This window comes from Mirounga leonina, unplaced genomic scaffold (assembly GCF_011800145.1).
Source record: "Mirounga leonina isolate KUSES-001 unplaced genomic scaffold, KU_Mleo_1.0 Mir_53, whole genome shotgun sequence".
NCBI classification, from domain to species: domain Eukaryota; kingdom Metazoa; phylum Chordata; class Mammalia; order Carnivora; family Phocidae; genus Mirounga; species Mirounga leonina.
The window spans coordinates 64,165,892-64,193,435 of record NW_023270807.1 but is presented as its reverse complement, the minus strand read 5'-3'; the positions used below and the strand labels follow the sequence as shown (position 1 = coordinate 64,193,435).

Below are 27,544 nucleotides of genomic sequence, written 5' to 3'. Positions count from 1 at the left end.
GAAGCAGCAGAAGGAGAAATTAAGAAAACAATCCCATTTACAGTTGCACCAAAAATAAAATACCTAGGAATAAACCTAACCAAAAAGCTAAAAGACCTGTTGAAATAAATTGAAGATGACACAAAGAAATGGAAAGACATTCCATGCTCATGGATTGGAAGAAAAAGTATTGTTAAAATGTCTATACTACCCAAAACAATCTAGATATTTAATGCAATCCCTATCAAAATACCAACAGCATTTTTCATAGAACTAGAACAAAGAATTCTAAAATTTGTATGGAACCACAAAAGACCCCAAATAGCCAAAGCAATCTTGAAAAAGAAAAGAAAAGCTAGCGGCATCACAATTTCAGACTTCAAGTTATAGTACAAAGCTGTAGTAGTCAAAACAGTATGGTACTGGCACAAAAACAGACATACAGATCAATAGAAGAGAATAGAAAACCCAGAAAGGAACCCACAACTATATTGTCAAATATTCTTTGACAAAGCAGGAAAGAATATTCAGCGGGAAAAAGACAGTCTCTTCAACAAATGGTGTTGGGAAAACTGGGTAGCAACATGCAAAAGAAGGAAACTGACCACTTTCTTATACCATTCACAAAAATAATTTCAAAATGGATTAAAGACCTAAATGTGAGACCTGAAACCATAAAAATCCTAGCAAAGAACACAGACAGTGACTTCTTTGACACCCGCCTTAGCAACTTTTTTCTACATAGTCTCCTGAGGCAAGGGAAACAAAAACAAAAATAAACTGTTGGTACTACATCAAAATAAAAAGCTTCTGCACAGCAAAGGAAACAACCAACAAAACTAAAAGACAACCTATGGAATAGGAGAAGATATTTGCAAATGACATATCTGATAAAGAGTTAATACCCAAAATATATAAAGAACTGATACAACTCAACACCCCAAAAACAAATAATCCAATAAATGGGCAGAAGACATGAACAGACATTTCTCCAAAAAAATATCCGATGGCCAACACACATGAAAAAATGTTCAACATCACCCATCATAAGGGATGTACAAATCAAAACTACAATGGGATATCACCTCACATCTGTCAGAATGGCTAAAATCAACAACACAAGAAACAACAGGTGTTGGTAAGAATGTGGAGAAAAAGGAACCCGCATGCACTGTTGGTGGGAATGCAAACTGGTGCAACCACTGTGGAAAAGAGTATGGAGGTTCTGCAAAAAATTAAAAATAGAACTACCCTACAATCCAGCAATCACACTACTGGGTATTTACCCAAGGAATATAAAAACACTAATTCAAAGGGATACATGCACCCCTATGTTTATAGCAGCATTATTTATAATAGCCAACATTTGGAAGCAGCCCAAGTGTCTATCGATTGATAAATGGATAAAGAAGATGTGGCATATATACACAATGGAATATTATTCAGCCATAAAAAAAATAACAAAATTGTGCCATTTGCAACAGCATGGATGGAGCCAGTGAGTATAATGCTAAACGAAATAAGTCAGAGAAAGACAAATACCCTATGATTTCACATATATGTAGAATTTAAGAAACAAAACAAACAAGCAAAGGGAAAAGAGACAAATCAAGAAACAGACCCTTAAGGGGCGCCTGGGTGGCTCAGTCGTTAAGCGTCTGCCTTCGGCTCAGGTCACGATCCCGGGGTCCTGGGATCGAGCCCCCCATCAGGCTCCTTGCTCAGCGGGGAGCCTGTTTCTCCTTCTGCCTGCTGCTCCCCCTGCTTCTACCCTTTCTCTCTCTGACAAATAAATAAAATCTTAAAAAAATATATTTTTTAAGTAGACTCCATACTCAACATGGGGCTTGAACTCACAGCCCTGAGATTAAGAGTCATGTGTTCTACAAACTGAGCCAGCCAGGTGCCCCAACTTTATGCTTTTTAGACTGTTTTGCTTACTCAAGGTATTTTTTTTTTATTGCCATATAAAACTTGTCAATTTCTACCCCCCCCCCCAAAAAAAGCATGCTGGGGTTATGATTATCATTGTACTGAATCTACATATCAATTTAAGAAATGACATTTTTTCTAATATTGAATGCTCCAATCCAAGAAAATAGTATATCATTCCATTTATTTAGGTCTTTAATTTCTCCCAGCAATGTTTTCTAGTTTTCAGTGTGGAGAGGTATTGCAGGTTTTCTGTTAAACCTATTTCTAATTACTTTATGCTTTTGATGATATTATTAAAATTGGGGGTTTTATTTCATTTTCCAATTCCTTGCTGCAAGTATATAAAAATATCATTGATTTTTGCACACTAACCATGTAACCTGTGACTGTGCTAAATTCACACAGTAGCTCTATGAGCTTATTTGAAGATTTTAAAGATACCTCTATGTAAACAGTGCCTTCTGTAAAAATAGATCATTTTAGCTCTTCTTTTTCATTCCATGTTTTCTTTTTCTTGCCTTACTTCAGTTACTAGGGCCTCTGATATTATGTTGACTAGAAGTGGGAAGAGTAAGCATCCTTGTCTTGTTCCCAGTGTGAGAGGGAGAATGTCCAATATTTCACCATTAAATACGCTCACTGGTTTTGGTGGATGGTTCTGGTAGATGTTCTTTATCAAATTAAGGAAGATTTTTACTATTCCCAGTTCATTGGTTGGTTGTTTTTTTTGTTTGTTTGTTTGTTTTTTAAGATTTTATTTATTTATTTGAGAGAGAGAGAAAGAGAGAGAGCACATGAGAGGGGGGAGGGCCAGAGGGAGAAGCAGACTCCCTGCCGAGCAGGGAGACTGATGCGGGACTCGATCCAGGGACTCCAGGATCATGACCTGAGCCGAAGGCAGTCGCTTAACCAACTGAGCCACCCAGGCGCCCCATGGTTGGTTGTTTTTTTAACAAAATGCTAGCCCTAGCATTTAATAATTAATGTGAGCTAGAGCTTGTCAAATGTTTTTTCCATATTTGTTAAAAGTATTATTTTTCTCCTTTATTCTGTTAATATAGATGACACTGATTGATTCTCAAATTTTAAATTAATCTTGCATTCATAGAATAAACCCCAAATAGTCATGATGTATTATTATCCTCTTTTTATATGCCGCTGAATTTGCTTTGCTAATATTTTGTTAATTATTTTTATGTCTATGTTCTTGAGAAATATTATCTTGTTAGTTTTCTTTCTTTGGAATGCCTTAGTTGAGTTTTGCTGTTATGGCTACACTGGACACATAACAGGAGTTGAGAAATGTTTCCCATTCTTCTGTTTTCTGAAAGAGTTTGTGTAAGATTGCATAAGATTCTTCCTTAAATGTTTGATAGAATTCATCAGTGAAACCATCTGGGTCTAGACTTTTTGGTGGGAAAGTTTTTGATAACAAATTAGATTTCATTAGCAACTATATGGATATTCAGATTTTCTGTTTCATTTTGTGTCAGTTTTGGCAAATTTTATTTTTTAATAATTTTGTCCATTTCATCTAAGTTGTGACATTTGTGGTCATGAAGTTGCTCACAATATTCTTCTGATTATCCTTTTAATATTTATAATTCTTCTTTCATTCTTTTTTTTTTTAAAGATTTTATTTATTTATTTGAGAGAGAGAGATTGAGAGAGAGAGAGCATGAGAGGGGGGAGGGTCGGGAGGGTCAGAGGGAGAAGCAGACTCCCTGCCGAGCAGGAAGCCCGATGCAGGACTCGATCCAGAGACTCCAGGATCATGACCTGAGCCGAAGGCAGTCGCTTAACCAACTGAGCCACCCAGGCGCCCTCTTCTTTCATTCTTAATAGTGGTCATTTGTGTGGGGTTTTTTTCTTGATCAGTGTAGTTAAAGGTTTTACAATTTTGTTCATCTCAAAAAACTCAGTTTGGGGTTTGTTAATTTTACTATTGTTTGTTTTCTAATTTCATTGGTTTCTACTTTGTATTTCCTTCCTTCTTTCTACCTAGCTTTAATTTACCCTTCTAGGTTCTTTTTTCTCCTTTTTTTAAACTGATAATTGACATATAACATTATATGCTAGCTTCAAGTGTACAACATAATGATTTGATATTTGTATATATTGCAAAATAATCACTCACAATAAGTCTAGTTACTATCCATCACCAGTTACAATTTTTTTCCTATGATAAGAACTTTAAGATCTACTTTCTTGGCAACTTTCAAATACACAATACAGTATTATTAACTGGAGTCATCATGCTCTACATTACATCCCCAGAACTTATTTATTTTATAACTGGAAGTTTGTACCTTTTGACCACCTTCACCCATTTTGTCCACCCTCCACCCCCCACCTGTGGCAACCATCAATCCCTTCTCTGCATCTATGAGTTCAGTTTCCAGTAGTGCAATTGCTGGAGCATATGGTAGTCTATTTTTAATTTTTTGAGGAACCTCCATGTTTTTCCATCGTGGCTGCAACAATTTACATTCCTATGAACAGCACTAAAGGGTTCCCTTTTATCCACTTCCTCACCAACACTTGCTATTTTTTGTCTTTCTGATAGTAACCATTCTAAGAGGTGTGAGGTGATAACTCATTGTGGTTCTGATTTTAATTTCCCTGACAATTAGTGATGTTGAGCTCCTTTTCATATACCTGTTGGCCAGCTGTATGTCTTCCTTGGAAAAATGTCTATTTAGATCCTCCTGCCCACTTTTAATCAGACTGTGGTTTTTTGCTATTGAGTTGTAGGAGTTCTTTTTATATTTTGGATATTAAACCCTTATCAAATATATGATTTGCAAAGATTTTATCCAATTTGGTAGGTTGCCTCTTAGCTTCTTAAGGTAAAATCTTAGGTCACTGATTTTAGAGACTTTTCCTCTAAAAAAACATTTAAACTACAAATTTTCCTCAAAGAACTGTTTTATTTAGCAACATCCTAAAAATTTCAATGTTACATTTTCATTTTATTTTGCTTCAAAACATTTTCTAAAGTGAAGGGCTGGCAATTATTCACATTCATTGTGATTTCTTATTTAATCCATGGATTAGTTAAATATATTATTTAATTTGCAAATATTTGAGAGTTTCCTGGATATCTTATTGTTGTTGACATTTAATTTAATTCTACTATGGTGAGAATACATTCTATATGATTTCAAACTTTATAAATTTGTTGAGACTTGGTTTACGGCCCAGCATATGTTCAATCTTGGTGAACATACAATGTGCATTTAAAAAGACTGAATTCTGCAGTTATTAGGTTTAATGTTCAATAAGTACTAATCAGGTCAAAACAAATGATTATCTATATCTTTACAAATTTTTGTTCATTCAACTGCTTTAGGAGGGATGTTCAAATTTCCAACTATGATTATTCAACTGTCTAGTTCACTCATTAAATCAATTTTTGCTTTGTGTAATTTGAAGATGTGTTATTAGGTGCATACATTTAAGATTGTCATGGCTTTCTAATAAATAGACTTTTATCATTATGAAATGTCACTCTTAATCTCTAGTAATATTTGTTTTGACATTTACATTTTTGGAGTTTTGGATGAAACTTAGAATTTATAGATTTATAAAAGTATTCATATAATTTATAAAACCGTAAGTACCGATCTCACATAGACTTTATGCATATTAGATAATGCTTAACTATCTCTTCTTCACAAAACATTTGGGTTAAATATAAAATTAACATTTACATTATTTAATTTACTCTTTCTTCCTTTCTTATTCTTTCCTTCTATTTTTTTCCTTCCTTTTTAATCATTGCCAATCAGTTTAAAGCAACAAATAAAACTAAATTTATTTTAGAGAGGTTTTGTACCACCACTATCTTGACCATAAGGGCTTATTTTTTTTAAATGCCAATAATGTGTTTGGTGATACACAAATTAAAAAATCAGAAAGAAAAGTTAGGGTGATCTACATATCTATTATTATTGATGTTGTGTTACTGCATATATCCTTAGCTAATATTTTCAATGAAAACTGCTACAGAGATGATGGCAGGAAGATGAAATCCTTCCCATCAATCCTACAAATAGTCCTGTAAATTAAATCCATTTTTTATTTAAATAATTGCCAGCCCTTCACTTTAGATATCCTACGACATTTTTTTTTTTTTAATCTGAGAGAGAGAGAGAATGAGAGACAGAGAGCATGAGAGGGAGGAGGGTCAGAGGGAGAAGCAGACTCCCTGCTGAGCAGGGAGCCTGATGCGGGACTCGATCCTGGAACTCCAGGATCATGACCCGAGCCGAAGGCAGTCGCTCAACCAACTGAGCCACCCAGGCGCCCCTATCCTACAACATTTTAAAGGACACGATCCCCTGTAAAAGTAATAATGGGAATCCAAGGAAATTATAGGCTCCAGAGGGTATTGTTTTTAAGAACCATGAAAGAGAAACTTCACAAAATGTCACATAAAATTTTGATTACAAAAATACTACCATCCATATACTTACATATTTATTTTTAGTAAAGTTAAACATCAATGAAGTAGTTTTTCACACTAGAGCTTCTTTTTATAATGGAAGTCAATGGATTTAAATATCATGACTTAAGTGTTCAATGAGAGAACAGAACCTCTATATTTCCGGGAATCTTTCATGCATGAAGATGATCCAAAACCAGCCAGGCAAAAATTAGTGGCAGAGACTCCTACTCTCCTGTTAACTCTTAGAACCATCTATTTCATTATCAAGTGTGAGTGGCTGAGGCTTAGTTAACAACAGCTTTCACATGGACTCTAAATAAAAGTTGTCTTTGTACTCTGAGGTCCTTACTACCAGATGGAGTATTAGTGTGAATGAATGGAATTCTTTGACAAATTTCTTTAGAGTTCATTTAAGTTCATTGTGGTTTTTGTACTGATCTCTACAAAAACTGTATGGATGAGTCAGTGGAGTCCTTAGCATCTCTCTCCACGACTTCCCTTTTATGATAATATCACACTTATTTCCTGCAATGTCAACTACATAATTAGATGGGCCTTGCTGTCAAAGATCTTTTAATGGATTCCTTAATGTTGAAAATATTTCCTCTTTTTGGTATCATAAATCATTATAGCTGAAGGTAACTATAAGAGTATATTCTGGTAAAGCAGAAAATCATTCTTGTGCAGCTATATTCCAGATTAGGAATTTACATGCTCATTTTAGTACTAGACAAAAGATGTCCTCTTATTGAAATGATCTTAGGCTCAAAACTATTTTCTACAAACTTGATTTACCTACAACTGAAATCCCTAGCAGACAAACTCCAGCACGATGGCCCAGGAGTCAAGGGCACAGGCCCCCTGCTGCCATGAACTGAAGAAGGAGAAGTTGAGCCCAGCATAAGCATCCTCTAGTGAGGCCACAGGGACCAGCAGGGCCTGGCATAGTAAATTCAATCTGACATTAATAAACTCATGCCAGCCTTCATATTGTTACTATTTGTATGGTATATCTTTTTGCAACCACTTACTTTCAATCTATCTATCTTTACAGTTAAATTATATCTTCTGAAATTTTTAATCCATTCTGTACCTCTCAATCCCTTTCAACCATTTTGCCCATCCTCCCCTCTGACAACCACCAGTTTGTTCTCTGTATTTACGGGTCTGTTCAGTTTTTTTGTCTGTTTTCTTTTTTAGATTCCACATATAAGTGGAATCATAGAATATTTGTCTTTCTATGTCTGACTTATTTCACTTAGCATAACACCCTCTAGGTCCATCCATGTTGTCACAAATAGCAAGATCTCATTCTTTTTTATGGCTGTGTAATAATCCATTGTATGGATGTGTATGGATGTGTGTGTGTGTGTGTATATATACATATATATACACACATATACACCAAATCTTCTTTATCCATTCATCTATCAATGGACACTCAGGTTGCTTCCATATTTTGGCTATTGTAAATAATGCTGCAATGAACATAAGGGTGCATTTATCTTCTCAAATTAGTTTTTTCATTTCCTTTGAGTAAATACCCAGGAATTAAATTACTGGATCATACGCCATTTTTATTTTTAATTTTTTAAGAAACCTCCATACTGTTTTTCACAATGGCTGCATGAATTTTCATTCCCACCAACAATGCACAAGGGTGCACAACCTTGCCAGTACTTGCTATTTCTTGTCTTCTTGATACTAGCCACTCTGACAAGTGTAAGATGATATCTCATTGTGGGTTTGATTTGCATTTCCCTGATGATTAATGATGTTGAGCACATTTTCATGTCTCTATTGGCGATCTGTAGGTCTTCCCTGGAAAAATGTCTATCAGTTCCTCTGCTCATTTTTAAATTGGATTATCTGGGGGGTTTTGGTGTTGAGTTCTATATGTTCTTTATAGATTTTGGATATTAACCCCTTATTGGACATAACATTGTAAATATCTTCTCCTATTCAGGAGATTTTCTCATTTTGTTGATGGTTTCCTTTGCTATGCAGAAATTTTTTATTTTGGTGAAGTCCCAGTATTTTGTCTTTATTCTTGAAGGAAATTTTTGTTTCATATCTAGGTTGACGGGGTTTTTTTCCCCAGTATAAAGATGTAGTTCCATGGTTGCTGGCCTCCATAGCTCCTAATGGAAGTCATCAGAAGCTAATCATTGTTCCCCTGTATTTAACATGCTGTTTTTCTCTAGATGCTTTCTAGATTTTCCTTTCACATTAGGTTTTTAGCAGTTTGACTATAATCTGCCTAGCAGTGTTTTCTTGTATTTGCTCTGCTTGACTTTCACTGAGTTTCTTGAACCTGTAAATTTATGTCTGCCCCAGATTAAGAAATTTTCAGTCATTATTTCTTCAAAAGTTTTTCTGCCTCATTCTCTCTTCTTGCCTTCTGGGATTCCAATTAGAAATATGTTAGAAAGCTTGTAATGGTTCTACAAATTCTTAAGGCTTTCTTTTCTTCTCTCATTTACTCTCCATTCTTCACACTGAGTAATTTCAAGTTCTCTCTCTGGCTCTTTGCTTCGTTATCTCCATTCTGCTAGTAAGCTCATCAAGTGAATTTTTACTTAAGATACTGTCTTTTTTCATTCTAAAATTTAAACTTGGTACTTTTTTATGATTTCTCTTGCTCTGCTGAGATTTCCTATCTCTTCATTCATTATGAATATATTTTCTTTACCTCATTTCTCTAACAATTATTATTTTAATTGTTGCTTTAAAGTCTAATGCCAATATCTGGGTCATACTGGGGTTGATCTCTGTTGACTGTTTTTTTCTCTTGAGGATGGGTCACTTTTTCTTCATTCTTCATTTTGAGATTGTTTCCTGGATCTTGTGGATTTGTTTCATTTTCTGGAGTGTGTCAATATCTTTTTTTAGCAAGAAATTACCTTGGATGATTCTAACTACAAACTGAAATCTCAGATCAGTACCCTACCCTACCTTTAGTTAGGAAGTTTGTGATCTACCCCGCAAATGTATGATTCAGAAGTCAGTCAGAGGTTTGGGCAAGATTTATACACAGAACTTGGGGCTACATCCATCTAGTTCACTCTGGGGTTCACTTCTCATTTTCCTGTAGCAATGCTTGCCCCACACTCCACCATCTGGTTCTTCAGGCCAGAAAGACTGTGAGTTTTGTATCAGAATTTCAATCACTCAATGTAGCACTGACTTTATCTGCCCTAAAGGTGATAGCTATTTTTTTAAAAAAGAAAAAGAAAAGATGTTATCTCCAAATTTGGACTTTCTTCCAAGTCTTACCTCCCTTCTAGAATCTGCCTGACATTTTTTACTCTTCAAGACCTTCAGATAGTTGTGTTATATATTTTTTCCAAATTTATCATTATTGTCTGTAAGACATTTGGCTAGGAGCTTACTCAGCCATATCAGAAGTTTAGTTTTTAATAGAGAAATGTAACCCATTTATACTTCAGGTCAACATGCCTGATCTTGTTTTATGTTCTTTACCCATACTTTTTGCTGCTTCTCCTGCTTTCTAGTTTTTGCTCTAAGAAATATTTTTTCCTTTTATCTTTTTTCTAGTTATTTGAAAACTAGAAGGTATACCTTAAATTCTAAAAAACTTGACTGTGGGGCACCTGGATGGCTTAGTCGGTTAAGCATCTGCCTTTGGCTCAGATCATGATCCCAGGGTCTTGGAATCAAGCCCCACCTGGGGCTCCCTGCTCAGCGGGGAGTCTGCTTCTCCCTCTGCTGCTCACTCTCTCTCTCTCTCTCTGTCAAATAAATAAATAAAACCTAAAAAATAATAATAATAGTAAATAAAATAAAATAAAATACTTGACTGTGTATTTCCCTAGTTATAAGTACAACAAATGATGATACTGTCACTCAGGATCAGCAAACACTCTCTCCAAGGAGAACACAATTTACAAATATCTAAGCAAGCAGTAACTACAAATACTCATTTACACTCAATTCATTGGTATCATCAATTTTCTTATTTCAAGTATTTCTTTTTAATAAGTTCACATTAAGACCTCTTTCCTCCAGGACACTTATTTTTTTTTCATCATTTTATTTTCTTTATTCTATTTCTACATACCTCTTAAGTTGTTTTCCTACATCACTGATTTCATTTTCTGTAGTTTCAATTCTATATTTCAGTGCTTCTAATGCTTTTATTAATTTAATTTAATTAACTTAATCTTTATTTCATTTAGCTTTCTTTTATTTCAGCCAATCTCTTAGTAAAAAGGTTTTCAACTCAATCTGTCTTTTCTCTGCTTAGATCTTCTGTATCATACAGTTTATGTTTTCTCGATTTTTAAAGAATATAAAACAAATTTTCTAACACTTACTTCTCTTTTCTACTTATTGTTCCCATATTATGGTATTTTCTTTTTTATAACCTTGAAAAAGCAGTGGTATGACTAATCTTGGAGAATCCCTATAATGAAGATATGTGGTTCCCCTCCCTAACCTCCTAGTTGTTCTTATAATGTCTCTATCTCTACTGTCGTTCAATGTTATAAAGTGATAGTTGGCATCCTTCCTTTGTTCACACTTATAATAGAAATGCCAGTGTCCCCACTAAGCATAATTCTGACCGTTGAGCTGCTATACACATATTTGATATCATATTAAGAAACTACCCATCTGTTTATATTTTAGGGAGTGATTCTATCAAGAATGATGCTGAATTTTGCCAAAATGTTTGTAGCTTTGATGGTGAACACAACTGGATTTTTTCTCCCTAGAAATATTAATATAATAATAATATAATATTAATAATAATTACATTTGTTGTATGTGTGTACATAATTGTTAACCAACTTTCTAGTGATATCCAGCTTTTTATTTACTGTAGATGTGTTGCTTGAGGAAGGATCACATAGTGTTGTTGCCTGATAATCTAAGTAATACAGGATTATTCTTGGGCATTCTAATGCTGCCTGCAGCATTATCATTGTAATAAACAGTAAATTTAAAACTAGAAAGACCAGAATGCACTGTTCTCACAGTTCTAACTTAAGTCAGTAGGGGACTTTTTTCTTTTTACCACTCTGTGTTTTACTATCAAAGAAGCACAGTTGAAATGAATTTACATATTCTATTTCCCCATAAAAATATATTCTTATTTTTTGATTGAATAAGTTCTTAAACTTATTTATTAATTTCACATATTAATTCATTTAATTTACTTGCCTATTATCAATTTGTTGCTAGGGTCTCCATGCTCTTAAATATTTTTTTTCTCTATTAGAATATCACATACGGGCACCTGGGTGGGTCAGTCGTTAAGCGACTGACTTCAGCTCAGGTCCTGATCCTAGGGTCCTGGGATCGAGCTCCACATTGGGCATCCTGCTCCACGGGAAGCCTGCTTCTCCCTCTTCCACTCCCCCTGCTTGTGTTCCCTCTCTCACTGTGTCTCTCTCTGTCAAATAAATAAAATCTTTAAAAAAAATAGAGTATCATGTAATTAACAAAGTTTTATTTCAGAACCTAAAAACTGAGTAGCACATATATGAAATTTTAATTGTAGATTTTTGTTTTAGGCTTTTCTAATGACCTGACAGCATAATCTTTGAAAAGTAAAACTGTGTCTATTTGTATATGGGCCACATAAACTATTTCCCTAAATGACAAAAATCACAAATAAGTCATCTAATTGAGGCTTTACAAAAATAAGAAATTAAATACAAACTATATCTAGATCTAATTTATCTGAAAATTTGCTAGCAATTTCCTATTCCTATGGATCTGATCCAATATCCTCTCTGTTTCACTTTAAAAAAAAAAAAAAAGCCCTAACCACATTATCCTACAAAATATAAAATAGTAGCACTACAAATATTACACTACAACTGTTGCTTAAAATATACTAAACATACATTGAGCTTGCAAGAAACTAGGAAAACCCCTACAGACCAGCAAATAGGAGGCTAAAAGCTAAAGTAGTAATCATCAGCTGATACTGGTTTGGGTTTGTTTTTTGGAGTTTTTTGGGGTTTTTTTGGGGGGGGATTTGCATAAAAAGACACAAGCTTCATTGAAATACATTTGTTTATGAACTTTATATTTGTTGTATCCCAATGTTCCAAAAAAGACTTAAGGAGACTTCTAAGATTATATAAAATGCAACAAAGGAACATAGATTAAAAGTAGGATGAAAGAAGAAAAAAATGAAAGGATACTAAATGCCCAAGGATACAAAGGATACAAAGCCCAAATTGCATACTATAATGACCTAAATATTTGCTCTGGGTCATCTACAAGTTTGAATCTAAGCTTCCTAGCAGTAAAAGTGAAAAGCAAAACATAACCAAATACTCTACTGACAATATTTGTGAGATAAATATAAACTGTTGTTGAGAAATACAAATATTGAACCACCCTTGCAGCCCAGGAATAAGTCCCACTTGAGGGTGAATGATTCTTTAAAAGTACTGTTGGATTCGATTTGCTAGTATTTTATTGAAAAATTTTGCACCCATGCTCATCAGGAATATTGGCCTGTAGTTCTTTTTTTAGTGGACTCTTTTTTTTTTTTTAAGATTTTATTTATTTATTTGACAGAGAGAGAGACAGCAAAAGAGGGAACACAAGTAGGGGGAGTGGAAGAGGGAGAAGCAGGGAGCCCGATGTGAGGCTCGATCCCAGGACTCTGAGATCATGACCTGAGCAGAAGGCAGACGCTTAACGACTGAGCCACCCAGGCGCCCCTTTAGTGGAGCCTTTATCTGGTTTTGGTATCTGGGTAATGCTGGCCTCAGAATGGATTTGGAAGTTTTCCTTCTATTTCTTTTTCTTTTTTTTTGGAATAGCTTGGGGTTTTTTTATTATTATTACTGCATTCAGTTAGCCAACATATAGTACATCATTAGTTTTCAAAGATTCATTAGTTGCATATAACACCCAGTGCTCATCACAACACATGCCCTGGTTTGGGGTTTTAACAACTACATGGGGTACAGAGGGTGAGGGCTTGGACCCAAGACAGGAATTCAAATGCAGGACTAGAGAAAAGTAACATACAGGCAGTCACTCATTGATACCTTATTCCCCTCACACCCCCTCCCCAGGTATTGCATCCCTTTCTTCTCTTCTACAGGATTTTTCTCTTTTAGGTTCCTAAACTCTGGCGTTGCTTTCACTTGGTTATCAACTATTTCCCATTAAAATTATTAATTGCTTATTAAATGTTTCTGATCATTTTCTACTAAAATTAATAATCTGTCTATTAATTGACAATTAAGTTACAAGCTGTTAAAAGATTAGGGTATGATAGTAGCTTCCATCCACAACAATAATTCCCATTCTTATTCATGAAGTTGAAGCTTTACAACTAGAAATGGAGGGAATGAAATGAATGAAGTGGAAGAAAATTAAACAGAGAGGCTAAAAAAATTAATGGAGGGAAAAAATATTTTTCTCCACTGAGCACTATCTTCTGGACCTTTAACTTCCAGATTATACTGTCTTTATTGAATGACAGGAATCACCACCTAGTTGTACAGACCTGAAATTTTAAAACAATTTCTACATTTGCCTTTCTCTTTTCCTCAATATTCAACCTACAGCCAGGTGCTATCCATTTTACTTCTTGAATACCTTTCAGATCTATCCTCTCCATATCCATAGGTGATACCTATGAGTTTTTCAACCTCAGGACTACAGACATTTTTGGCTAGATAATTCCTTGTTGTGGGGGGTAGCCGTGCATATTATAGGATGTTTGGGCAGAATTCCTGGCTTCTACAGAATGACTAGAGGCCAGTAGCAGTACCCATCTCCACCCTGCCTAGTTGTGAGAAACAAAAATGCCTCAAACATTGCCAAATAGTCCCCTAGGTGATAATCACTGCCTTATACTAAGCTAACACCATTTCTTACCCAGTGTACTGCAAGAGTCTCCTAATATGTCTTCACTGAATCCACCATATTACTGCACCCCCCTGCCCCCCCCCCATAACCACTCTCCACACTACACCCAGTGATATTCCAACTCTGGTCTTGTCAGTCCCTACTTAAAGTACTTCAGTATCTTCCCATTTCTCTTAGACTAAAACCCAAAATCCTTTTTATTGCTTTAGAAGGTCTAGCTCTCACTTCTCCAGATTCATGTTGGACCTCACTGCATCCTACTTCCCCTCCTTCATTGTACTCCAGCCACACTGGCTACCTTTCAATTCCTCACATGGGTCATTCTCTCTCCAGCTCTTGGGAGAACCCTCTGACAAGAAGATTCTTCCCCCACCTCTTGTAACGCTCTGAGAATTAGTAGATGCTATTTAAAAACAGTAACAACCAATGTTGGGGCTCTAGATTAAAAGCTGTGACCTAAAGAAAAAGTTGAATGCATTTTGATGGTTGGAAAACAGGACATACCGCTTTTTCTAGCACAGGGTAGACAAAGATCAGTGATGACCAACAAGGAGAAATTATAGAGGACAACGTGTTAAGAGTCACAAAACTTAGGTCCTAATCTCTTTTCTGCATTGATTATCCATGTGATTTGTTCTTAGTTTTAATTAACTTTTCTGGTGTACAGTTCTATCAGTTTGAATACATGTAACCATAACCACAATCAGGATACAAAACAGTTCCATCACCCCCAAAAATTCTCTCATGTTGCCCCTTTGCTGTCAAACACCTTCCCACTGTAGTCTCTGGCAACCACTGACCTATATAGTCTTTGTCCTATACTTTTATCTTTTCCTGGCATATATATACATGCCATCTTCTCTATATTAAAATATTAAGCCATTTATGATGATCATTTGTCTGCCATAGCCAAAAACTAAATGTATGACAGTATCCCTTCTATGGTTCATATTTTAAAAAAGGATTTAAGTTTGTGGTTAATGCCCAATTTTTTCAATTTCACATCTTAAATTTTCAGTCTTCTCTGGAAAAGTGGCTCCACTTTGAATTTCTACATGCTATCTTGGTGGGCCTATAACTTTGCTCACTCTACAAAGCTATGAGCTCCAGACTGTTCCTTAGCCTTTCCTTGTAGTGGTCCTTCCTCAGTTTACCACAGCCAACTGAGCAGCCAACTGCAATTTTCTTTTCAGCAGTCTTTACTGATGGTGAGGGAGGGAGCAGTGTTCCAAGCTTATTCTAGCACCATGTTACTTATGAACATAGCTTGTCACTGAATGTCTAAAGATAATACTGATGACACTGTTTAGTCAACAGTCAGCTAAAGGAGAGTCTTGTTAATGATATAATACGAAAAAACTCACTGCATTATCTCATAGAGTTGCCACCCTGGTAAATCATAAGAATGCTATCCATAACATTATATAAATTTTAATAAGCACATCTGACAGAATCATTCATAATTCTCTTGTAGTGTATCAGATTAGGTGTAATTACACTGGATTCAAAAGAATAACTGGATTCAGAAGTATTAAGTAATTGGGGTGCCCAGGTGGCTCAGTCGGTTAAGCATCCGACTCGGTTTTGGCTCAGGTCATGATCTCATGGGCCATGGGATTGAGCCCTACATTGGGCTCCATGCTCAGGGGGGAGTCTGCTTAAGATTCTCTCCCTCTGCCCCCCCCCCACTCATACTCTGTCTCTCTAAAACAAATAAATCTTTTAAAAAAAAAGTATTAAGTAATTGATGTCTCCCACAAGTGCTTCCTCAGAGATAAATTAAGTATTAGAAACCACTTACATGTAAGCAAGATTTAAGTCTTTTTCTAAGATTCATTTAGGAGTTTTCTTTCATTTCATTGAGTTTCTTTTATGGCCCGTAAAAAGCAATTAGAAAGGCTTGTATTTCTGAGACACAGAAACTGAAGAATTCCATAAAAATCTGCTTTTTGCTCCTTTTCCTGCTTCTATTCTTGCTAGGACCTGTACCCCCACCCCACTTTACACATGCCTCAGAATGCAAATAGTGTGTGCCCTCCTTCTAAGGGACAAGGAGTTCATGATTTCTTCAGAATAAATAACATCTAAGGAAGGATGAGGTGATAATGACTGAACAAAGCTGTCGTATGCATATTCCAGACCACCAGTGCTAGACATCTCAACACCAAGATGCCCTGGCTCCAAGGAATAACACCTGGGTCTCATCTTCGTTTTAACCAGTTCCTGGATGCCTGAGAGGACACATACACCATACCATCATCCTTAATAAAAAACCACAGACCCTGAACAAAGACGAAACTCATGCTCCTTTCCTTTCCAAGTCTCCCAGTCGCTTCTCTGTATCTGCTCTCTCTATATCTTCAATAAACTCTGCTCTCACTTCCTGCTGGCTTGCATTTGATTTCCATCCTGCGCAAAAGCCATGGACCCTCTTGGCTGGTTCTATAGGACCCCCTCCGGGTCCTCAGACCTGGCCTGCCAGCATCATTTTTTGATATGAACATATATCAAATACAGAGAAAAACAGCAAGTTGGTCAAACACAGGAGATCACATGAATTTACCTTGCTAAGAATATAAACATTTTTCAAATACAAATACCAACTGATTTTCTAGATTAAGTCCTTTATAAAACTAATGATAAGCAAAGTCATCAGATTTTATTAACACAATAAGATGAATATAAAAATTATAGATTTTTCAAAGCTTGTTAGTTTCCACCTAATTGGATGAGACTAGCACAATGTTTGTTTTTACCTTCCGGTGGCCTGTTGGATGTTGCCACAACGACGACCCCATTTTTGAACAGATTTTCAAAAAGCTGTTTCAGAATCATGGCATCAGCAATGTCAGTGACCTATGGACAACAACACATTTGTTTTATTTTAATTTCACTTCTGCTCTAACAAATTTGCTAATGGCTCATCTTTTTTTTTTTTTTTAAGGATGGAAGTGAATTCCAAGAGAAAAATTCTAATTATCATCATGAAGAAAAGAGTAGATAATTAAAAGCATGAAAGACTGTATGGTAGTCTTTTAAACTTGACTCTTTTTTGCAAGCCTATCATTTCTACGCAAATTATCAAATGGTTCTATGTTAACTTCTTTTATAAACTACAGGTGGAAAGTACAGATAATTGTCTTAAACATTTAGGAAGTCTAATTAATTAGAAATAACATGACCAAATCCTCCTCCAACGCCCATCACAGACTCCGTCCACCCCACCCCCCCCCACCCTGGCAAAAAGAGGAGAGAGAGAGAGAGAAAAAAAAAAAAAAGAAGAAGAAACAAGCTGATTGAGATTTCTAATACCTTTCTGGCAAAGGTCCCTGAAAAGGTGACTTTAAATGGTCATGGGACTTTAGAAATAAGGACAAATAGCCAGTGAGACATAATCAGCTGCTGTTGAAAATAGAATGATATGACATAGATACTATTGTGCAATTGTTGCACAAAACAATTCAACAGATGGCCCATCACAAAAATAAGCAATTTCATTGTTCTTTTTAAGTGGCTTCTATTACTGTCCATGAATAATCAAAAGGCACTGCAGTCACTTCCAGCACAGCCAGCCTCTGCTAACCTTCGCAAACACAAATATTCCTTCTATTAAAAAAAAGAAAGAAAGAAAAGAAAAACCTTACAAGAATGGTTCATGCAGTGCTTTAAAAAATTACTTCTGACAAAAGTAGAAATACATAATATAGATAAAACTATTCCATCTAAGTTACAGAGACACATATAACTATCTTTTCTAAAATTTTTAAAAATCCACAATTAACAAGCTTATTAACTTTTAAAAAAGCTTTTTAAAATCACAAGGAAATAGAGAAATTAAGGAGGGAAGGAAGTTGAGTTCAAAAACAAATGTATAGTGAAGATAGATATTAATCATTGTACCTTCCCTTTTAAATATAATAATATGGGTTTTAGATACTTCTTATGTAAAAATATTTTGATCTTTAATAGCATTTCAGATCACCTTAATAAAATTGGTTTTATATTCACAAAACATACAATAAATATCACATTGTTATTTTTAAACTCTGTTAGAGCATAGAAACTGGCGTAATTCTTTCAAATTAGATCAAAATACTGAAAGTTACCCACCAAATGGTTGTATAAGACAACAACCACCTGACTTACACAGGTTGATGTCACTTTTCTCTTTTACGCAAAAGTTTCATTATTTCCTTCCCAACTGAACAAAAACCAAACCAAACCAGGAAACAGGGATGTGCAGAGCTTTTTTTCTTTTTTTTCTGCCTCAGGTTTTAACTTTAAAACATTAACTAGAAAACTACTGAAGATTCCTTAAATTAAAAAGACTTCAGAAACTTACAGAGTGGTGATTAAAATGAAAAGGAAAGTCGAACTATTTAATTATTTAGGAAAGTGATAGTTAATTTGGAGCTTAGGATCACTGTCAAATTTTGCTTCCGCAAAAATACTCACAGAGAAGGCCCTTTTCAAATGCTTAGACACCAGTGGCATTTCTGATGAGAGAGCAAACAAGCTTGCAAATTTTAGAAGCAAGTGCACTTTTAAATTGGATTCCCAATACACTGACTTTGAAAGAGAATGATATCAATGAAAAGTTGCCCAATTTAAGAAAATAAAAATGGTTATTTGACTATCTCACCAATGTTTTTGAAAAAAAAAATTAAAAATAGCTTTTCGTGCCCTACGGTTTAGAAAAGTAAAGAGACATTTAGCTTGTAACAGTGCAAAGGTTTAAGCTGGAAGTTGAAGAAAAGCAAACAATAAAGACTTGTGGTTGAATCATAATTTGTTGTTTTTGTATTACAAAATGTTTTTGCTCTATCAGAGTAAATTAACTTGGAGAAGCTATGGCTAATTAATAAAGCAGGAGTCACTTGGGGTAGCTGGGTGCCAATGTATACTCTTTTGATCTTGTCCCCGCACTTGTTCAGCTTTGCTGGGGAACAGTAATTTTACAGTATAAGTGAACAGAAGACAATTGGCCACACATTCTTGGAGAGCGGGCTTTTTTAGCACCCAGCATTTCATTACCACCAAGAACAAAAGAGAAGGCTACAGATTACCAATAAGGGTAGTCCGCTAATACAGAGAGGGGGAGACATTTCATTAGCATTAAAGAGAAAAGATTTTTTATGACCTAGAGTTGCTTTCCATTATGACTCACTTAAGTAAAAAAAAAAAAAAATCTAATGGTTAATTTACATATGTAAGTGCTTGAGTCTCAGTCACCCACTGATTGGTACAGTGCCATGTAATGAGTGACAAACATAAGCATGCATTATCAGTAATTAGTATTAGCACAAAAATAAGCATCTATTTTTTATTAGCAGTTTTTAATAGCTTTCCTGTTTTACAAAAACGGTCAAAACTATTTTTTAAATGATATTGATAGCTTATAGAGGAGAATTTTGCATGATATTCTGCTCATCAGAATTCTTTTTTTTTTTTTTAGACCATATTAGTAAAACATCTATCCAGTGTCCCTAAAAGAGACAGGAAAAAATAACTTTTTTTTAAAAATCAGTTTCCTTCAGTATTATACCTTCAGAATCATAAATGGTTTAACAAAAAAATGTAAATATTCAAAGTCAACATAATGAAGACCCTAAAGAAAACTTTGAGGAAAATCTGCTCTTTTATTTCAGCATCTAAAACATATAAAAACAACCTACCTAGACAAATTTCTCAAACAAAATAATAGTATATTTGACACCACAGGCAAAACTGAAATGCTATACTTTACTAAAGATAACCAAGCTAATGAGGAATACATTCTGCAAATGTAATCTGAATACTGCCAAAACATAATTTAAAAATTCCCCAAATTCAAGAGTACATATAGTCTTGTTTTTAAGCAGCAATAATTCTCATTCAGCTCCCTAGTAAAATAAATATTATATTAATTAACACCAAGTAAAGGCCAATAATAACTAGTTAAAAATCAAGACTACTAATAGGATTCAATTTTTAAAAGTGAAGTGGTGATTGCAGACATACGATTGTTAAGAATAAAGTGCCTAAAAAATTCTTTTCTAGTAAATCAGCAGTGTATCGTACTAGGATTAATAGGCTTAAGGATAATTTTTAGGTTCTATCACTAACACATCTACTAAAAGCCTATCCAGCTCCAGATCTGTATATTTAAATACATAATGTAAGACATCATATACCAAAGAGAACATATAACATAGCTGTTACTACTAGTGAATTAGAGCACTAATGATGAATTCACACAGAGTTACCAGCTGTGTAACCTTGATGAGTTAGTTAACTTCTCTGACCCTTAATTTCCTCATCAGTATAATGAAGGTAGTAATAATACCTACATGAAGGTAGTAATAACACCTACCTTGCAAAATTGTTATGATCCTTATATTAAATCCTCAAGAAATGTTAGCTAGGACTACTATCTGTGTATGGCATACGTGCTAGTATAATTGCACATTATTTATATGTAGCTGTATCGAACTTTAGCTGTAGAAGGAATGGTATATACCATAGTACAGTAGTTAAGAACAAAGGCACATAGTACTCAATAAACAGAATATACATAATAGATGGAATGTAACCATTCCAATAAATGGCATTGTCTCAAACAGATAGTTCATAAAAGATGAATTTTAACTAGTTAATAAACAAATGTAGAAAAAATTCAACTATATTATTACTTAAGGAATATTAAAACAATAAGATACCATTTTTCATCTATTAGACAAAAAATGTTAAGATAATTCAGAATGTTGACAGGAAAAATTGTGGGTTGTTATTATAAATAAGGGAAGTGGGACTTAGTTGGGACACTACCTCAATATTTATCATTTGGTACTAGGATTTATTCATTCATTCTTTCACTCGCTATTAGGCATTCACTCATCCTCAAACACAGTTCTAGACATTTGAGATACATCAATTACCAAAACAAAGATTCCTACCTTCAAGATTATGGAGGAATATATATATAATAAGCAGTAAACATAATAAATAATATATATATGCCAGAAGGTGATATATGTTATTTTTAAAAAGAATGGTTTTTAAAAAGACAGTAAGGGACATTGGTTAATGGCAAACCACAGTTTTTTAAGAATAGGCCTTTGTTAAGGAGATAACTGAGCAAAGATCTGAAGAAGTGAGAGACTCTTTGGAGTATCTGGGGGAGACTGCCCCAGGCAGAAAGTTCAGTGCAAAGGCTCTGCTTGTTTGTTCTAAGTTGTGTGGATGTTGGGAATCAGAGTGCCGCTGTAACAATATTTTGGGGGTATCCTTTTACCCCCAAATTTTAGAAAAAGGGGACAAGGAGAGATCTGGACTAGCAATAATCCAGTTTTGGTATGCTAGAGGAGCTTTTCTAAAACCAGTAGAAGACAGTCCAGATACTGAAACTAGGAGATCCAGGTTCTGCTCAGTGATCACTTCTGCCCTTAGAGGCCATATTCTTGCCCTTATACTCTTGCTTTCTCTGGTTCTTCTCAACAGTGGGTATATAGAGATAACTGGCCTTTTCTCGCATACAGTGGTAAACTCCAGGCTCAAGTCTGGAATTGCAGAGGAAATAAAAGCAAAACTACTAACACTTTTCATCCTAGGACATGCAGGGCAACTTTGTTCAAAAGCTGAGGGTTCTCCCTCCTGCACTGTTGGTGGGAATGCAAGCTGGTGCAGCCACTCTGGAAAACAGTATGGAGGTTCCTCAAAAAGTTGAAAATAGAGCTACCCTACGACCCAGCAATTGCACTACTGGGCATTTATCCCAAAGATACAAATGTAGCGATCCGAAGGGGCATGTGCACCCCAATGCTTATAGCAGCAATGTCTACAACAGCCACTATGGAAAGAGCCTAGATGCCCATCGACAGATGAATGGATAAAGATGTGGTATATATATATACAATGGAATATTATGCAGCCATCAAAAAAATGAAATCTTGCCATTTGCAACGACGTGGATGGAACTAGAGGGTATTATGCTAAGCAAAATAAGTCAATCAGAGAAAGACAATTATCATATGATCTCACTGATATGAGGAATTTGAGAAACAAGACAGAGGATCATAGGGGAAGGGAGGGAAAAATGAAACAAGACGAAACCAGAGAGGGAGACAAACCATAATAGACTCTTAACCTCAGGAAACAAACTGAGGGTTGCTGGAGTGGAGGGGGGTGGGAGGGATGGGGTGGCTGGGTGATGGACATTGGGGAGGGTATATACTATGGTGAGCACTGTGAATTGTGTAAGACTGATGAATCACAGACCTGTACCCCTGAAACAAATAATACATTATATGTTAATAATAATAATAATTAAAAAAAAAGAAAAAGGCAGAGGGTTCTCTCACGTTGCCAACTCTAACATAATAGAATGCTACATTCCAGTAGCATTTGCGATCAAATAAAAGCAATCAATTTGATATTCAGTCTTGTTTTATCATCTCTGAGCATATGTTCTTCAGAGCTCTGGTGGGAAAGAAACATTTGGTATAACACCCACTATTAGCTATGGTTCCCTAATTTTTTAGGAAAATAGGGTTGGAAAATATTTGCAAGGAGCAAGGAGATAGGATCAGAGAGAAAGCAGGAAGGCTTGAATAAAAGAAATGACACTGTCTTATTGTATTCCCCACACACACCCACTTAGAGTTTAAGCTTTTTTAAGTTGGGTTTTCTGTTACCTATAGTAGAAAGCATCCTAGGAGATACCTCATCTCTTTGCTCTTTGGTCTTTAGTTCATCAGCTAATTCTCCTTGCACTGGAGATACTGGATTCTATATGAAGGAAGGTGACATTTCCTCACAGTACTCCTATTTATGCTATCTTTTACAGGCCATAAGGAAATCCCTCCTGATACAGCAGATAGGAGCAAAACATGAGCTGAACAGATCCATCCCCAAGACTGTTTGCAAGCAACAGGCACAGGAGATTCAGCTAAAGAAAAGGAGTTTACTTGAGCCTCCAGGATGCAAACAGCACTGATAGCACCTGCTGGGAACTGGAGCTGAGGTAGCTCTGGAGAACTCAGCAGCTGTCCAGGGAGCAGCCTTGTAGTCCTCCCCCTAATGTGATTCAGTTATTTCCTATGTCTCTTTGTTCCTGCTTCATTATTGTGTGGGAACTGCCCTCAGTGCCTTTTAGTTGAAAGACATGAGACAGAGGACATGATTGGCCCAATCCCCAGGGTACACCACACAAGTGCAATGTTGCTGGCAAGTTTGTGGGCTTGGTACTCATAGATCAGATGTCCAGACATGGTCCATTTGACTGTGGGTCAGATCGGGTCCTGTAGTTTGGGATAAGGCTCTTTATTTAAGGCAACTGGATGGATGAGTAAACGAATGAATGAACATCAAACCAACTCTGGACGGGGCAGGCGATGACCACTCCGTCATATCCACTCTCTCTTTGTTAGCAAGCGACATTTTACAAGTGAGGGGCCTATCTCCCCCTTGATCTCCTTTATACTTAATATGTAATTTGAAAAATCATTTTTATTGCCTGCCTTTCTTTTGCAAGACTCACTCATTTGGAACACGAGCATCCTGAGAGTTGCTTTTGTTTCCTTCTTCCCAACCATTCTGAAGTCTGAACTCAATGGAGAATGCCCAGTGCAACCAGAGAGGTTTCTGTTAGGGCCTCACTATTAGGGTGGTATTATGACATTAATGGGTCCTAGACACTTTTACCTTCATGAGCCCCTTCCTCAATTAGAAAATGCATTTGAGGGGTGCCTGGGTGATTCAGTCGGTTAAGTGTCTGACTTCGGTTCAGGTCATGATCCCAGGGTCCTCGGATTGAGCCCCTCATCAAGCCCCGCACTGAGCATCATGCTCAACAGGGAGTCTGCTTCTCCCTCTCCCTCTCCATCTGACCCTCCCCTGCTCATGTACACGGGCACACTCTCTCTCAAATAAATAAATAAATGAAATCTTAAAAAAAAAGAAAATGCATTTGAAAATACGTGTGTTTACATACATAAATAGTATTTTATGACTGGGTTGGTATAAAATATATATAGATACAGGCTGAATTCATTATGATATGTTCATTTCTTTCTGCAAATTTTAAAAGAAATTAAAATATTTTTGTGGGCCCCTGAAAGTATAATGGACCCTAAGTACTGTGCCTACTACACCTAATGGGTAATTTGGCCCTGCTTGCTATTAATCCTCTGAGGATCTCTTTGTACCACCAAATTGTCATTGCTTCCTAACCTTCTTAGTCTTGCCAATGGTCTTTGTGTCACAGCAACAGACCACTCTTTTCTCTGAATGTTTTAAAATTCATATTTTTTAAGTTAAAGGTCATGATTTTTATATGATACCAAGGAAATTCTGATGCCCTCTATTCCTCATCTACATGATGACTATAATAACTATTTTACAGAATTAAATGAATAACCGTGTTATAGATATAAAAACACTTTGTAAACCATGAATCATTTTACAAAGGTTAGGTATTAATATACTTTTAAAAAAAATTTAACTTCAATGCCCTAATCAAAAATTTAACTGTCCTAATTCAATTTTATTGGTGATAATGTGATTAAGAGATCATAATGAGAAAACAAGAGATGGTCTTCACTGATTTATCACTGACTTTTGTTGTCGACAACAAACTCAGTACTATTTTTAGAACTAAACTAGGCCTTTCTCTTTCTGCAACACATTGTACACTTAGTGCACTTTTTCAGAGTAGAACATTTCTTCCCCACAAGGCTTCTTCTGAAGACCTTTGTAGTTCTACAATACAAAAGGTGATAAGATGCCTGGGTAGCTCAGTCAGTTAAGCATCTGCCTTCAGCTCAGGTCATGATCCCAGGGTCCTGGGATTGGGCCCCCCACATCAGGGCTCTGTGCTCAGCGGGAAGCCTGCTTCTCCCTCTGCCTGCCACTCCCCCTGTTTGTGTTCTATCTCTCTCTCTGACAAATAAATAAATAAAATCTTAAAAAAAAAAAGAAGGTCAATGCCAGGCTGTCTTAATATGACTGAAAGGAGAAAGAAAGATTCCTCCTTTCCAGATGGCCCAGTGTAACACCATTCCTGGTGAAAATTCTTCTTTCTCATCTATCATAAATCGAGACCATTGTTAGATAAGTGTATCAAGTTGCTAAAGGAGACCTATCTGCCTCATTTGGGATAAAGGCAACCTGGCCATCTTATCTTCCCACCAATGCAGGTTTTTAAAACCCAGAACAAAAAATAACTCGCTACCAATTTAAATGCATAATTTCAGAGAATCTTAAAACTGTAAGAAGCTTTAGAATTCAACTAGGACAGTTCCCTCACTTCATCACAAATCTGTTGTGAGGCTTAAATAAGATGTGTGACTCACCCAGGGCCCACCTCAGAGTAGGCACAAAACAAATGTTAGCTTCCTACCCCTTCGAAGTTCTCTGGGCCTTTATTCTAGGCAGTCAGACACAGGAGTTTATGCACTCAGCTCCAGAGATATTATTCAAAAGCTCTGGGTGTGAAGCCCTATTTTTAAGCTTATATTCAGTATTTGTGGATTTTTCTATTTTCATTCCAATAATCAATTGCTCTTACAGTAAGAATTATAGAAAAATAAACTATTACATTTCAGAACCACTGAAGAAAGCAAATAAAGAGGAAGTAATTCTTAACCTAGAGCATCTATTATTATTATTATTATTATCATTATTAAACACCGGGATACAGAAAAAGCATAAGACATGGCATTTGCCTGCATGCTATCTTTGCTCTCGTAAGAAATAAAGATCAGAAAATAACTTATTACCAATTTAAATGCACAATTTCAGAGACTCCTAAAACTACAAGAACTTTGAAAGTTCAAGTAGGGCCAACTCCCCGTCATCACAAACAAGTTGTGAGGCTTAAATGAGATGTGTTAATCACTTGTATTTTATATAACACTTTAAAAAAAACCCACAAACATCTTTAAAGACATTATTTTGTAATCATGACATTATCTCCATCATGGTACAGGTGAAATGTAAATCCATGACCCTAATATAGGGATGGGCAAACTTTTCCTATAAAAGGCTGAGTAGTATATATTTTAGGCTTTGCAAACCACATGTGGTCTCTGTTGCATTTTCTTCTTCTTTTTTAAAAGACCCTTTAAAGGGGCGCCTGGGTGGCTTAGTCATTAAGTGACTGCCTTCGGCTCAGGTCATGATCCCAGGGTCCTGGGATCGAACCCCGCATCAGGCTCCCTGCTCGGCGGGAAGCCTGCTTCTCCCTCTCCCACTCCCCCTGCTTGTGTTCCCTCTCTCGCTGTGTCCCTCTCTGTCAAATAAATAAATAAAATCTTTAAAAAATAAAAAATAAATAAAAGACCCTTTAAAAATATAAAAATCATTCTTTTCTCACCGGCCATACAAAAGCAGATGGGCCAGATTTGCTCTGTGTGAGCCATAGTTTGCTAATCCCTGGACTAGACGGTAAAATAAACTCATAAGAGGTAATGTATCAAATCAATTTATAAAACAATGATAAAATCAGGAACAGAATTTAAATCTTCACATGTCATTCAGAATACCATTCCACATCTATGAAAATCTCTACCTTACCTGAAATTCATCGAAACATAAGAGACATGCTTCTTCACTGATCTCTTCAGCTATGGGAGCTATTGGATCATATGATTTAGCCATGAATCCTGGTTTTCTTTTTGGCAAACTCTGTTTAAGGCGGTGTATTCCTTTAATGGATGAAATTAAACACAAATCAAATACTGTATTAATTGTTCATTTTAAATAACTATAATGTATCTTTTAAATCTCTAAATGAAACCTCAGTGTGAACATAAAAACTAAGTTTAAATGCCACATAAAATCAAATGTGATTATTGAAAAATTGGTTGCATTTTCTCTACCTCAAAATAAGTTGTTCACATCTTAATACATTCCCATGGCTGTAAGGACACTTTGTAGTCATTCCATCCCCACCCTTCAATCACTTCAGAGGTGACAAAGTGATAGCCTAGATGACAAGATGGTAACTAGCTGGATCAACAGATCAATCTTGTTGCTGAGGATTTCAGAGATGCGGGCAGAGGAGGTGATCCTGCCCTACGTCTAGCATACATAATCAGATGTTCCCTTATCTCTAGGCAATCCCACTTCACTCCTTAAAAGTGTATTGAATGTTGGAAGTATTAGAAGAAAAATGCAATGTTCCTGCCCTGGTGAGGTTACGGTATAGCTGGTAGACAAATAATGCACAACAGAAATAATCTAAGAACACTGACAAAGCAATAAGGCATACATACAAGCACATGAATGCCTACTTGCTAAGGTGACACAGAGGAAATGACCTAGTCAAGAATAACT

The 27,544-nt window shown here is 35.8% G+C and overlaps 1 protein-coding gene across 1 annotated transcript in view; it reads right to left on the bottom strand.

Moving 5' to 3' along the window:
- Positions 1–27,544, bottom strand: part of AFG1L (AFG1 like ATPase) — a 226,300-nt gene that overhangs the window by 110,114 nt on the left and 88,642 nt on the right. Inside the window, exons 6-7 of the mRNA XM_034991745.1 lie at positions 26,783–26,913; positions 16,987–17,086 (exon numbers count right to left, since the gene is read on the bottom strand). Coding sequence (XP_034847636.1) covers positions 16,987–17,086; positions 26,783–26,913 — 231 coding nt within the window. The remainder of the gene's footprint in view (positions 1–16,986; positions 17,087–26,782; positions 26,914–27,544) is intronic.